Consider the following 14,685-nt stretch of genomic DNA (forward strand, 5'->3'; position numbering starts at 1 on the left):
GTCGGTTACAGATTTAATGAAGTCCGAAAGGCATGCGCGATCGTGTTCAGAGATAGGGAGGCCCCGCCAGGCTCTCTCTCTGCACCTCAATAGAAACGATGTGGTGTCCAGGTACCATGGCCAGGCCCAGCACACGGGGTTCCCCGGCAGAGAAGGAATCTGGAAAGAAGAGTCAGAGCATCAGAGAGACAGGCCAGCGTCGGCCCCGCCCCTTCTGTGCCACGACTTCTAGTCCCAGAAAATAAGGGGTGCAGCCAGGCACTTAAGGGGAAATGCTTTGCGTGAGGCTTCGCCGCATTCCCAGGCGGGTGTGCATTCCCCGGGCACTGACCCGACGGCTTGAGGAACTCCTGCGCCGAGCCCAGGATAACATTGCAGTCGCGGTCGGTGCAGAGGAAGCAACCGACCAGTGTCCGTCCATCTGTCATGCGAATGCGCATAGTCTTGTTGAGTAGCGCCTCCAGCTGCTGCCTAGCGCGCGTAGCCGGTGAGTCCTCGCGCTCCCCATCTGAGTCCTGAGCGGGGCGGGACAGGCGCTCAGACCGCGCCGCCTCGGCTGCTGCCCGCCCGCGGAACCACAGCTCCCGACAGCCCGCGGGGCGCTCACACGAAGCCCAGAGGCTGCCGGGAGCTGTAGTTCCCCCTCCGTCCCCCCATCTTGCTCCCCGACGGCCCCTCAATCCCAGAACCCGAGCTAACCCCTGCGCTGGAGCTGCTTTGACGCCGGCTGCAACAGCCATTCTCCTCTCGCAACAGCATGGCTGGTCCAGCTGCGGCCATTTGTTCCCGGGCCTCCTCCAGGCCCTTCAACTTCCTAAGAACCTTTGGTGTCCGGTGGTCTGAGATCTCGCGAGCGCTCCCGACCTGTTTTCTTTCGCGAGATCACCTCTCCTCCTCCTCCTCCTCCTCCTCCTCCTCCTCCTCTTCTTCGTCTCCGGCAACTGCAGAAGTATCGCGAGCTTCTATTTCGGCGCTGAGGCTCACTGAGGCCTATTACGTTGGATGTACCAAGATATCGCGAGAAATTTTCAACTCTAGTTTCTTACACATCCTTTAAGGAACCCTGGAATTTAGCGAGAATACCTTTTTTCATAATCACACTCCTCCCCTCCCTTGTTTTTCTGCCTCGCGAGACAGTATGTCCTGAATACTCCCTGTAGCCTAGGGTACTGTGAATGAAAACGGAGTGTGTTCTCTTTCCCGCGGAACTCCTGAGGACAAAACTCAAATTACTTGAATGCCTGAATCGGACTACGTTTCCCGTGAGCACGCGCAGCCCACGCTCCTCTCGCCCATTTACAGCGTTTGATCTCAGTGGCCGGTGGCCGGAAAGGGACAATGGTTTCCATGTCAGCGGATAAACGCGCTCGCCTTAGCTCCCGGACCAGAGGGAGGATGAAACAGAGAGTGCGTGCCGAAAAGCGAGGAAGCAACTAAAGGAGTCGGTGACCGATAGAGCAAGAGCCATGGCACGCCGGGGCCTAGTGGCCGGGCCAGACTTTGAGTATTTTCAGCGTCGCTATTTCACGCCGGCCGAGGTGGCCCAACATAACCAGCCCGAAGACCTCTGGGTGTCTTACCTGGGAAACGTGTACGACCTAACGCCGTTGGCACAGGAATACAAGGGTAAGCGCCACACTTTGGGCCAGCGTCGAGGGTGTGTTTGGGGGGTGCTTGGTTCTTGGATGGGTAGCATTGACGGCAGCTTCTCCTTCCCAGGAGACCTGCTGCTGAAACCCATCGTGGAAGTTGCGGGCCAGGACATCAGTCACTGGTTTGATCCAGACACCAGAGACGTGAGTTCTGCTGGAACCTGGGGTTGGGGGGAGGGGCACTGGAGAGCGGGATGAAGAGGAAAAGCAGAGGCTAAACAGAGCCCGAGATAGTGACTGCTCCGACCCTCCTCCCTCAAACCCTGCTTAAAAGATCCGCAAGCACATAGATCCGCTGACCGGTTCCCTGAGATACCGCACCCCGTGGGGCCGCTTTCTGCACGTGCCGCCTCAGCTGCCCCGTTCGGACTGGGCCAATGATTTCGGGAAGCCTTGGTGGCAGGGGTCGCGTTACGAGGTGGGGCGGCTGTCCGCCAAGACCCGGAATATCCGCATCATTAACACGCTCACGTCGCAAGAGCACACTCTGGAGGTGAGAACTGGTGCCCGGGGGCAGGTTAGAGGGAACCGAGAATCCCAGCAAATCTCCAAGCAGATCTGCAGGCCAGCAGCTCTCCACAACCGGTGGGAGCTGTATTTTCTTTCCTTTTAGGGGTAACTGAGGAAAGAAGACCACCTACATCCCCAGGGTTAGGAATTAAAGGTGTGGCTGGGCCACAGGGTACAAGAGACTTTTTCTTAAGCCCAGGGTGACAGTTTGTGCACCTTAGTGATGGTTGTCCTCGGAAGCTCTTACACGCTGTGTTTTTGTACAGCAATTGCAACTGGGCTCTCTTATTAGTCTACTCTATTGTGGGGATGAGGTGAGGGGGCAGTGACTTTAGGGCCATTTGTTTATTACAAGTGGCTGCCATAAAGGCAGGTAGGACGTGGGGGCCATTCGTTGCATGCTGGAGCTCCAACTTTATTTCTGGGACTGTGGAGCGCCTTAAGCTGCTCTCTGCCAAGGGAGGCACTCTGATCCCAGCTTTGGGTTCCTGGCCTTTGCGTGTGTGTGTGTGTGTGTGTGTGTGTGTGTGTGTGTGTGTGTGTGTTTGCTCGTTCAACCCACAATTCTGGGTGGGGTGCTTTCGTGTTCTCCAGGTGGGGGCCCTGGAATCAATGTGGGAAATCCTACACCGCTACCTCCTCTATAACGCACATGCTGCCAGCTACACATGGAAATATGAAGGGAAGAACCTGAACATGGATTATACCCTGGAAGAGAATGGTATCCGGGATGAGGAGGAAGAATTTGATTATCTCAATATGGACAGTACGCTCTACACACCTGCAGTACTGCTGTACTTCAGTGATGACCTCACAGAGCTATAGAAAGAGAGATGTATGCTCATGTAGGCTCAAGACATATTTTGAGTTTAGCTGTTTCTGTGACCTGTAGGAAAAGAGATGGGGATGGGGCAGGGAGGGCGGTACCTGGACCTAGACCTCCATTCTACTCTGGGAGCTGGCCTGAGGTTCCCATTCCCTACTGAAGTGTAAAGGTCCTATTCCTCGGGTTAGTTACAATTTACTCTGAGAAAGTTAGGAAGAACGCTAGAAGTGAATTAATTTTTAGGAATGATACAAGAAAATAAAGTATCTTAGATCATGGAGATGTAGAAGAGGATAGTCAGATAGAGCTCAGGCAGAACTTTTCGATAGTAAGAGAAAGAGAAGTCCTACACAGGGATGAGGGATGGAAGAACTTTTCTGGCAATGATGGAAATGGGATGACTGTAGGAAGATGGGATCTACAAAGACAGGAATAGGAAGTGTCTATATCACTCGCCATATAAAACTGGCTAATCTCTCTTCTGACTAGTATTCGGCAGCCACCAGGTAATTCAGGCTAGATATTATGCTATGTGCTTTATACACCTCATTTAATACAACTATCCATAAGACAGATACCATTACCACTACTTACAGATAAATCTTCTGAAGCTTAGTAAGATTTAATAGCGCAAAAGCCACACTACTTAGTAACCAGATTGCAAACCCAGGTCTTCCCAATTCCAAAGTCTACGTTCTTCTCAATGTCCAGGCTCACTGCATAATGGGAACCTGTAGGCCTATTGTGTAGTCAGCCGCGGTGTTGTGCTTTTTTGTTTTGTTTTTTTAGTTATTGCCTTTGGAAGGGACTTAGCACAGTTCTGCAGTGGTAGAGAGGACACAGGGAAGGCCAAGTGTAAGCTGAGTAATAGCTGATGAGTCTACTTCATGGTTAATCCCGTAGGAAAACTTTCCTCTGACTTTTCTGAGGCAAAGAGGTGGGTATATACTGGTTCCAGGAAAATTAGAGTGGGAAAGGGCTTTTGGATTGGGACACTTTAGAAGGGGGAGCAAAAAGTAGGCATGTATATTCATGATGGGCCTGTGCTTCTGAGGGAAAGATGAGGAAGACAGGGTCGACTTTGCCAGATGGTGACTCTGCAAGAAGGGGCTTGACAGAGGTGATGTAAAGAGAGGAGCTAATTGGGGCTTCCCTGGTGGCGCAGTGGTTGGGAGTCCACCTGCCGATGCAGGGGACGCGGGTTCGTGCCCGGGTCCGGGAGGATCCCGCGTGCCGCGGAGCGGCTGGGCCCGTGGGCCATGGCCGCTGGGCCTGCGCGTCCGGAGCCTGTGCTCCGCGACGGGAGAGGCCACAGCGGTGAGAAGCCCGCGTACCGCAAAAAAAAAAAAAAAAGAGAGGAGCTAATTAAGTCAGAAAACTCCTGGTGTTCAAAAGAGAACAACCATGTAGGGCAGTGGCCAGATTTGGTCCCCTATGACCTAAGGAGGGAAGGGGAATGAGAATCACAGGTGAATTTCTTGACAGTAGCAGGCTAAAAAAGCAGCAGAGAGATGTTAGTGCATCTTTGTGGAAGGTGGCCCCCTATGAGACACTGGGTAGGCTGCAGAGGAGTGTGCTGAGGGGCTGACTATGAACGGCATGGACAGAGGTGAAGACATCTGTATCCACCTGCAGTTGTTTCATGTGTATCTTGTTTGCTCAGTTAAACCCTAAACTATTTGAGAACCAAAGCTATGCTGTTGCTGTAACCCCAGCCTCAGGGCCTGTGCCTATGGATCTGCCCAAACTCGTCCCTCCTCCAGGGTTTCCTACTTTAGTACCTCTCGCCAGAAACACATCCCTTTCCTCACACACCCAGTCACTCTCCAAGTAGATTCTATCTCCTAAACATCTCTGGAATCCATCTTCTTTTCTCGAAGCTGTTATCATCACCTCTGGTCTGGACTGCTGCGATAACTTCCTAACCAGTCCTCCCATTTCCTCTTCTGTCCTCCACACACAGCAGAGTGAGCTCTGAAAAACAAACCTAAACATCTAACTTTCCTCCTTCAGATTCTTCAGTGGCTTCTAGCTGCTTTTGGAATCAAGTGCTAAATCCAAAGACCTTGCATATATCAGCCTCTACCTTGCATCACCCCTCTTTGTTCACTGGCTTTCTGTTCACTAAAGGTTTTCTTGCCTCAGAGCCGGCACACAGGCTGTTCTCTCTGCTTACAACACTCTTCCATCTCCCACCTTGCTAATCCTACATGTTTCTTCCTCACAGAGACTTTGCTGATTTCTCGATGCAGGTCAGGACTTTCTGTTAAATTTCAGAGTGCTTATTACAATAGTAATGTTAAAATTATGGATGTAATTGGCTGGCTGGCTGCTAGATTGTAAACTCATGAGGGCAGAGATCGTGTCCATCTTGTTCACTGCTGTATTGCCAGTGTTGGGCACACAGTTGCTGCTCAATAAATTTTGACTGAATGAACTCAAATGTTAAGTGAATTCCTCTGCCTCTAATAACTAGTGGATGGGATGTTGTGTCCTTGGTGGGGGGCAAGGTGGGACCAAGAAATAGGATGTCTGGATCCTATGCTGTCATCTCTATCCACAGGTTTCTCTTTCCTTGTTCGCCATAGATCCAAGACCAAAAACTACTCCGTAGAGGTTCTTCCTCTCACCAGATTTTTGAGGCAATCGACCTGTCTTTTCTCTACATGGCCACCAGGTGGCTGTAGTCTCCTACAGAGTGAAGGGAAAGGGGCCCGGATGAGGGAAAACACTTCCAAGTTCTAAACAGGTTAGGATTAAAGGTAGCCTGTGGAAACGTACAGGTGAGAGGGAAGGATCAGAAAAAAGGGAAAACAACATGGGCACTATTCCATTAGCATTAGGTTTATTCCTATTTTTAATTTTTTCCATAAGCACATGCCAGGAAAGGAGTGTAGTTTGGGAAATAAAACTCACGGGAAAGGACAAGTAAGGGGTCTGATTACAGGTGTGGGTATGTACAGGGTGAGGCACAGAACTATGGAAGGAATAAAGATCACAGATTTTTAAGATAATAGAGTATGTTCATTTATTCTTAGAGGGTTTTGTTTTGTTTTGTTTTGTTTGTATAAAGCTTTCTACTAGGCACTACCTTGGTTCTCTAAATATCCAAGACTGTATATTTGCATGAGGAGTATGTAAATAGTGCCCAGTCCTAAAACCTAGGAAGTAAATAGAACATGACTGTAGGTCCTTTGGTAGTGATCTCTTCCATTTCGTAGGGAGGTCGGGTGGTGGGTGGTATATTGAAAGGAACGTTGCCTGTCCTCAGTAAATCGTAGCAGCTTCAAAGAACTCAATTTGCAAATATTTCCCACAAGGCTCAGTCACTATATCAAGTATCATTGGGGGTCATAAAAAGGTGTATGTTCTTTGCAGGAAGCTTGCTCACTCAATGGGCTAAAACATACACACATGAAAAGGTAAATGAAAATAGTACATGGTAAAGGACCAAATTAGGGTACAGAAAAGTTTCCACCTTCATGGCGAATCACAATTGGGTTCTTAACCTGGGCCTCCAGAAATGACTTCTAAATTGTGTGTGTGTGTGTGTGTGTGTGTGTGTGCACGCAGATGTGTATTATCTTGGAGAAGGGTGCTGTAATTTCCATCAGTCTCAAAATGGCCCAACCCCCTGCCCCTGAAATAGTACACACACAAGCACAATAATAAAGACCCTCAAAAGTAAAATATCAAAGGTGACAATACAATGTGGTTCCTGGATTCCTGGCACCTGCCTCAATGGTCTACTTCAACCTGATACACCTGTGTTCCCATGGCGGCAATTCCTAAAACTTGAAGCCTTGGGGCTAAGTTTATAACTAGTCTGAAACATTTTACTGCCCCAAATTCTGATCTGTACATACCCTGGAGCTGAGTGAGGGGATCTATCATTTGGACTTGGGACCATAACACCGAGTCATGACATCAGGATAAGGTTAATGTACCCAGTCCCCGCAGCTGAGTTTAGATTAACTACATAGATGTGTTGATAATGGGAGAACAGCCACTTTATGATGGAGCAGCAAGAGTGCATGGAGGCTTAGCTGTAGAGAAAGCAGACAATCTGAAACCTGAATGGTCTTGGAAGTCAAAGATTAAGCATTCAAAATACAAATAGATATGCAGTCCATATCTATTTCCCAGGGAAACACTCACACACACAAAAGGTGGTGAGTGAATAAGTGAACTGAGGCCATTAAAATGGGATCAGGGGTCAAGAAAGTTGAGACGAGGAACAATATGGATGAGACACTGCTAGAATTAAGTCCCTTTCTTACTGGGAGCCGCCCAGCTCCCACCCTTTGGGAGCTTAATGTTTAGTGGGAACTTGGGCATCCAGTTTCAATCATCTGACTTAATCATCTCTGTATCCCCAACAGCCATATAATGTCTGGCATAGAGTGGCAATAAATACATGTTTGTTTCAGGAATGAATGGCAAATGTAACCCCCACTACTTGAAATATGTGAACTCAGGAGTCAAATATATTCAGATACTGTGGTGTCCCTTGCTACTTGCCCACTCTCACTATTTGAAGAGAGCAGAAGAGATCTGGACAGTGAGTGACATTTGTGCTGATAAATTCTTCCAGTCCTCCTAGAGAACAGTAAGGAGGAGGAAATATTTCCTTGCCCTTAATGAACAGCCTATAGGAGTAGATATTACTCTACCACAGTGTATCAGGTGAGAATGTATTTGGCTGCAAGTAACAGAAGGCTGAGCTGGGGCTTAACTATAAAGGGTTAAATTTTCTCACATAATGAGAGAGTCTGTGGTGTAGTGACTCCACTAGATAGTTCATCAACATCACAGGTTGCTCCTGTTTTTGTCTTCATGATTATCTCCTTTTTGGTTGCTCTACTTCCTGTCCGTATTGTGGGCAGGAAGGAGGAAGAGGGGAAGGATGAAAGGGCAGTGCCTAAATCAAAGCAAAAAATTTTCCCAGACATCCTTAGCAGAACTTTGACTACGTCTCATTGATAGGACATGTATTACACAATGACCCTTAGCTGCAAGGGAGTCTGGGACAGTATTTTGTACTGACATCCACAACAAAACCAGGGACCACTACTGTGGAATGAGAAGGGATACTGGGTAGGAACTAGTGACGTCTTCCACAAGAAGTATGAAAGTGCTATTCATCCATTCATTAACAAAAAAGTTATTAATAAGCACTTTGTGCCAGGTACCGTTCCAGGTACTGGGGATACAGCAGTGAATGAGACAGGCAAGGTTCCTGCGTTACTGGGACTTATACTCTGGTGGGATAAAAAAACATGTAGACAAGATCATTTCAGATAGTGCTAAAAGCTATATATTATGTATGTGTATATACACATATACATATATGAACACATTATATACACACACACACACACACACAAATACCAAAAGTACTATAAAGACAAAGAAACAGAATTACAAGAGACAGTGATGGCTGAATGATCAGAGACTTGCCTGAGATAATCACAAAGACTGATCTGTATTACCTGTAGTTCTGCATTTACCTGCATTAATCACTTAATCATCATAACAAACTTAAATACTGTTTTTACTTACACTGAAGAAAGAAGGAGACTGAAGCACAGAGAGGTTAAGTAACTTGCCAAAGGTCATACTAAGCAGCAAAGGTGGGCTTTGAAACAAGACAGTCATAGGCCACCCACTTAACCACTGAGTGGCATCACCTCCCTGCATGACAAACATAGGCTGCTGTTCTAGTCACCTACTGCTGCTTAACAAAACCATCCCAAGACTTAAGTGGCTTCAAACCACCACCATCATTTATTTTGCTAATGAGTCTGTAATTTGGGCAGGGTTCAGTGAGGACAGCTCATTTCCGTTCCAAAAGGCATCAACTGGTTGGATTACTAGAAGCTGGAGAATTCACTTTCAAAATGGCTCACTCACAAATGGCTGGCAAGTTGGTGCTGTCTACGGATTCTTCTCCATGAAGACCCCATTCTCAGGGCAGCTTGGGCTTCCTCATAGCATGGTAGCTGGGTTCCAAGAGCAAGTGTCCCAAGAGAACCAGGAGGAGCCTCAAGCACCTTTTATAACCTCACCTCAAATCCAAGGGGAAAGAACTAGACCTCACTTTTCAGTGGGAAGAGTGTCAAAGTCACACTGTAATAAGAGCATGCTGGATGAGTTGTTTTTGTAGCCATTTCTGGAAAATACAATTGACCACAGATGCACTGGAGGCAAAAGGAGGGATATCCAATCAGTCTCGGGTAGGAGCGGAGTGCTGAGTCTTTCTTGAAAACCAAAGTTGGAATCCTGGCCCCACCATCCATTTATTCAATTCATTAACCTAATACTGAGCATCTGCTATGTATCAGGCACAATTCTGGACTCTGTGAATACACTAAATAAGAAGACATAATTTCTGCCCTCGAGGAGCGTACAGGTTAGTGGGAGATTCAGAGAAGTTTGTGAGCCTCTTTTCACCTTGCTTCTACTTATATAAAGCGGCCAAGGGAAGTTTTGTTTGCTTTTTTGTTTTTAATTGGAGTATCGTTGATTTACAATGTTGTGTTAGTTTCTGCTGTATAGCAAAGTGAATCAGTTATGCATATACATATATCCACTCTTTTTTAGATTCTTTTCCCATATAGGTCATGACAGAGTACTGAGTAGAGCTCCCTGTGCTCTACAGTAGGTCCTTAAGGGGAAGCTTTTAAAGTTCCCCCGTTTAAAGTCTTCAAAGGCTTCCAACTCCTCTTAAGAGGACATAGGACACCCTTACGGTTGTCCACAAGGCCCTGCATGATTTGCCTCTTCCAGGCTCTTCTTTTTTTATATTTTTAATTTATTTTATTGAAGTATAGTTGATTGACAATGTTGTGTTAATTTCTACTATACAGTGATTCAGTTATATATGTGTGTGTGTACATGTATGTAAATATATATACACACACACACACACACACATACACATATACACACACATACACATATACACACACATTCTTTTTCATCTTTTTTTCCATTATCGTTTATTACAGGATATTGAATATAGTTCCCTGTGCTATACAGTAGGACCTTGTTTTCTGTCCATTCCACTTATAATAATTTGCATCTGCTAATCCCAAACACCCAATCCATCCTTTCCCCCCTGCCCAAGCCCCTTCTTTATCTCCCTGTTGGCCTTTCAGTTTCTGACACTCCCCCAAGCTCCTTTCTGCCAGGGCCTTCTCACATGCTGTTCCTCTGCATGGGACACTCCACCCTCCACTCATCACCTGGCCAACTCCTGCCCCTTAAAGGCTTTGCTTAAATGTCACTTTCTCAGAGAAATGCCTTGGGAATATCTACACCCAGTCTGGGGAGATGAGGGAAGGCTTTCTGGAGAACATCATCTAAAGCTGAGACCGGAAGTACGAGGCGGCAGCCAAGCGAAGAAGTGAGAGTGGGTAAGGAGGGAGAGTAAACAGCACGAAGAGCGCAGAGTTTGGCAGTGAGAGTATGTGGAGAGCTCAGACGCAGAAGGAAATGCAGAACGGTAAAGCCAAGAGGAGATGGGAGGCCTGAAGAGAGTGGGCAGTAAGAGACATGGAGGCCAGACGAGGTCCTGCGAGACTTTGTAAATCAGGTTAAGTTTTTTTTTTAATTGAGATACAGTTCACATACTATAAAATTCACCCTTTTAAAGTGTACAATTCAAGGTTAAGGGTTTTATAAGGAGAATGTCACGATCAGAATTGCATTTTTGAATGTCAAGAGAGGATGGATTGGAGGGGAGAAAAAGAGAGGAGAGAGTGGAGACAGGGAGACTGATGCTATTGCAGCAGTCCAGGAAAGAGATGAAGGTGGCCGGAATGAGGTGAGTTAGTGGCAGTGGAGATCAGAGGAGATAAACGGAAGTTAAGAGAGAATTACACAACTCAATAATTTATTGGGAGGGGGTCTGAGGCAGAGGGAGGAGTCAAGAATGACACCCAAGTTTCTGGCCTGGGTGGAGGATGATGAATCCACTGACAGAGGAGGGAAATGCTTGGAAGAAGAGTTTCATGGGGAAGGAAGATGATGTGTTTTTAGTTAGCTATCTGAAGTAACTCCAGGACATGGAAACACAGATGTCCAGATCTTACCAGATATGTGGTACGATATCCTGAATAGAGCTCTCGGCTAGAGTTAAAGGTTTGGGAATTACCCGCAGTGAGTAACTGTCAACCAAAGTCAAGGATGAGATCACCTCAAGAATAAAGTGTGATCTACATGCAAGGCCTGGGAGGAACAATACCTAAGGGAGGGGAGGAGAAGGAGACTCAGAAGTACGAGCCAAAGTGGTGAGAGAGACCCTGGAAAACGGTGCCCGGGAAGCGAAAGAGAGAGTATTTGAGAGGAGGGAATGGTAAACAGTGTGAAATGTCACACAGTCAAGTAAGGTGAGGACTTGAGCATCCACACATTTAGTGAACAGCAAAACAGTGGTGTGTTAGAGAAGTCAGACAGTAGATGGATGAGGTATGAATGAGGGCTTCACAGAAGAAATCCAGCTGCACAGGGAGGAGTTTTCTGGCTTTGTAACTATGGACAGAACACTTTTCTTCTTTTAGATTCCATTTCTTCAATCACAAAATATGAACAATAGAAGTAAGGATTCACTAAGGGCAACAGGCATAAACCAGGACAAGGTCACTTAAAAAGAAGCTACCTTACACTGTGGTTGAGAAGATTAAATATAAGGTATGGGGAAATGCCCAGCAGTACTAAAGGCCCTTGGGACAGGCACTCGAAATTTTTAGTTTTCTTCCCTCTCCTTGTGCTAGCCATTCTTTATTTAGTAATGAATGCTTCCCTTGGGATTTCCTGAGATTCCACACTATTCAGCATCTAGGGAACATCTGTCATGATTAGGAAATTAGTAGACCGTATCTGTGACTAACATTTGGTTTCTAACCTAACAACAGTGTTTGTGCCTCTACTGGGAGACCTGAGTATAGTAAAATGTGGTTTGTTTCATATCATACCAGAGTTGATCTTATTTAAATAAAGCAGGGGAAAGCAAGGAAATGGGGCAACTATTGGGAACAAGAATAACTAAAGTCGGCCCTTTGCTCCTTCAGTTTAAGGTGTTATTCATAACCCAGGTTGTCAATCCTCTCACCTTACAAGCATCTTAAGTGAATCTCTCTGAAGTGAGAAATGGCGAATAGTAAACGTGACTGTTCAGAACACTAGCTACCAACTCTCAAGTGCCTTACAGCCAGTGCTTTATGTAAGTTAGCTCAAAATCTTCACTACAGCCATGTGAGGTAGGCATTAATATCCCTGTTTGACAGATAAGGGAGCTGAGACTTGAGGGATAAGCTGCTTGCCCAGGGTTACTGTTAGTAAGTGGCAGAACTTGGATTCCAGGTGCTACCTGAATCCACAGCTCAAACTCTTCCTCTGAGGGAGGCAGTGAATAACTTCATTACTTGGCTCTGGAATACATTTTAGAAGTTATATAGTTTGGGAATACAGCATCTTTTTAAAAAAAAATTAGTCAATTTTAATTTACTAATCATATCCAATTTAGTCTGAAATTAACTCTCCCTATCCAGAGAGATAGGTGGGGAAAGGGCCCAGGAGCAAGCAAAGGGGCAGGAGGATGACAGCTTGGGGCTCGCCAGGAAAGGTGTCAGGGCAGTTCTGCTGAAATAACCAGGGCTTAACAGTAGGTGGAAAGCAAGGCATTCTGGCTGGCCAGTCAGTGAAAACCTATTAAGAAACTGTTAAAAGGCAATGTCAAAGGGGAAAAAAATGTTTGGTTTTTGCCATTTTGTATAGGACTGTTATATTGTTTCCATCATAGTGGTCAATCAAATCAGGTCTAAAAGAAACTGGGAGGGAATTCCCTGGCGGTCCAGTGGTTGGGACTCTGTGCTTTCACTGCCGAGGGCGCAGGTTCGATCCCTGGTTGAGTAAGAGTCTTAACCACTGGACCGCCGGGGAAATCCCTTCCTTTTCTTCTTAAGGTATCCCCTTTACTCAATGAATAGCAAAGGAAAGGATTTAGCTAAAAGGCAGCAACAGAAGTATGAGCAGATGTGAGATCACAGACTCACACAGATCACAAAGACTATTTCAAGAAGGGGGTGTTCAAGTTAAGAACTCAGACATTTCCTCTTAGTTCAGTAACCAGGTTGTTGGTCATCTTGCGAAAGCAGTTTCTGTAGAGAGGCTGGGCAGAGGGTTGGAAAATAAGTAGGCAAGTAAAGCAGCCTGAGTGTAAACAATTCTTTCAAGAAGCGTGGCTGTGAGTGGGCACAGCGAGGTAGGGTGGCAGCTTAGGGGTCCAGAGTGTCTCTTTTAAAGTTGGGGAGATTTGAGTACATTTAAATGTGGTTGTGAAGCAGCAAGGAGGATGGGAGATAAAGGAGAGTTAGGGGATCACTGTTAACCATTACACCCTGAGAAGGTGGCAAGGCTGGGAGCCAGAGCCCAAGTGTAGGCATTAGCTTCAGACAGGATAGGAGGGAGGAAAGGACAAATACGAATACAGTTAAATATGTAGTCTTAGTGTCAGTATTTCAAGGGAGTTCTCATCTGATGATCTGTCTCCTAGAGGGAGATGATAAGATGTTCTACTGAAGCATAAGGTGGAGGAGGTTTGAGGAATTTGAGGAAGGTTTGAAAAAGTCACCACGGAGAACCGAAAGGAAGCTGACTAGGCAAAAGGATTTCTGAGCAGGGACACTAATCTGGAGTGGTCATGGTGTTCTGACACCATGTGGTCATGCAAAGTGCTCCTGAGTGTAAACAGACAGCCGAAGTGATCCAAGGTTGGGGGTCTGCAAGAGGTAAATAAAGAGGGTGCTGAGACGCGGGCAGCAGAGTGGCTGAAATGACAGACCATGGAATCTAAGTTGGACAGGGAAGGAGGGGAGAACATGGTAGAGCTGATTAGGAGAAAATGGAAGAATTAAGGGATTACAGGGTCTCATGGGTCCAAAATAGTGAATAAATGAGAGAGCTGGAAGGATAGAAAGCTGTAGCCAAAGTAGGAGGCTTGAATTTAATATTTCAGAACAGGTAAGAATTTACTATTTCCTAGAGGTGGGAGAGAGAAGTGGAAATGGTGAGAAAGGTCTCTGGTTACAGCGTCGAGGGCAGGACTGAGCCAAGCGTCAGTCTTCGATGAATGAGGGGAATGATCGGGAGGAAAGCAGATGACAGCCAGGGAGAGAAGTGGAGGGGTAAACAGCCAGACTGCTGGAGCCTTAAAGAAATAGGGCCTTTTCACACAAGATGGGAAACAACCTTGCAGAAAAAGAATTAGATTCCTTCAGCTATGAGGTCTGTACCTATGTTTATTTTCCATATTACTGTGTTTTAAACTTTTTGGGACTACCAAACTTGATGAACACATGTTAGATACTATCTCCTGTTCTCTCTCTCTCCATATATTTTTAAGATTATTTTTTTAAACTTGAAAAGATTTTTAAATTTTCATTATAGAATATGTGTTACTTACAGAAAATTCCAGGTAGAGAAACATAAAGATGCAAAACAAAAATCACTCTTATCCCTACCACTCAGCAGAAGCCAGTATTAACATTTTAACCACTTCCTTCTAGCACCTACATGGCTGTGATTATACTACATATATGGCTTTATATTGTTTTATGCAATTAACATTAGATCATAAGCATTTGCTCATGTCATTCTGTCAGTGTGGCAAAAGGTCAACAATCAGTAAATCCA

The 14,685-nt window shown here is 46.0% G+C and overlaps 2 protein-coding genes across 4 annotated transcripts in view; one reads left to right on the top strand and one right to left on the bottom strand.

Moving 5' to 3' along the window:
- Positions 1–14,685, bottom strand: part of NAA38 (N-alpha-acetyltransferase 38, NatC auxiliary subunit) — a 24,376-nt gene continuing 9,691 nt past the window's right edge. The window contains exons 1-3 of one of the 2 annotated variants that reach the window (XM_004266890.4): positions 700–928; positions 332–515; positions 1–159 (exon numbers count right to left, since the gene is read on the bottom strand). In XM_004266890.4, coding sequence (XP_004266938.1) covers positions 47–159; positions 332–515; positions 700–780 — 378 coding nt within the window. In that variant the 5' untranslated portion in view covers positions 781–928 and the 3' untranslated portion in view covers positions 1–46. Of the gene's footprint in view, positions 160–331; positions 1,064–14,685 lie in introns of those variants that run through there. The other variant, XM_049702632.1, reaches the window with a different exon arrangement.
- The window catches only part of LOC101283726 (cytochrome b5 domain-containing protein 1), a 17,453-nt gene continuing 3,871 nt past the window's right edge, over positions 1,104–14,685 (top strand). Inside the window, exons 1-4 of one of the 2 annotated variants that reach the window (XM_004266888.4) lie at positions 1,104–1,626; positions 1,720–1,796; positions 1,927–2,145; positions 2,757–5,425. In XM_004266888.4, coding sequence (XP_004266936.1) covers positions 1,467–1,626; positions 1,720–1,796; positions 1,927–2,145; positions 2,757–2,987 — 687 coding nt within the window. In that variant the 5' untranslated portion in view covers positions 1,104–1,466 and the 3' untranslated portion in view covers positions 2,988–5,425. Of the gene's footprint in view, positions 1,627–1,719; positions 1,797–1,926; positions 2,146–2,756; positions 5,426–14,685 lie in introns of those variants that run through there. The other variant, XM_049702631.1, reaches the window with a different exon arrangement.

The sequence above is a fragment of the Orcinus orca genome, chromosome 19 (assembly GCF_937001465.1).
Source record: "Orcinus orca chromosome 19, mOrcOrc1.1, whole genome shotgun sequence".
In the NCBI taxonomy this organism is placed as follows: Eukaryota; Metazoa; Chordata; class Mammalia; order Artiodactyla; family Delphinidae; genus Orcinus; species Orcinus orca.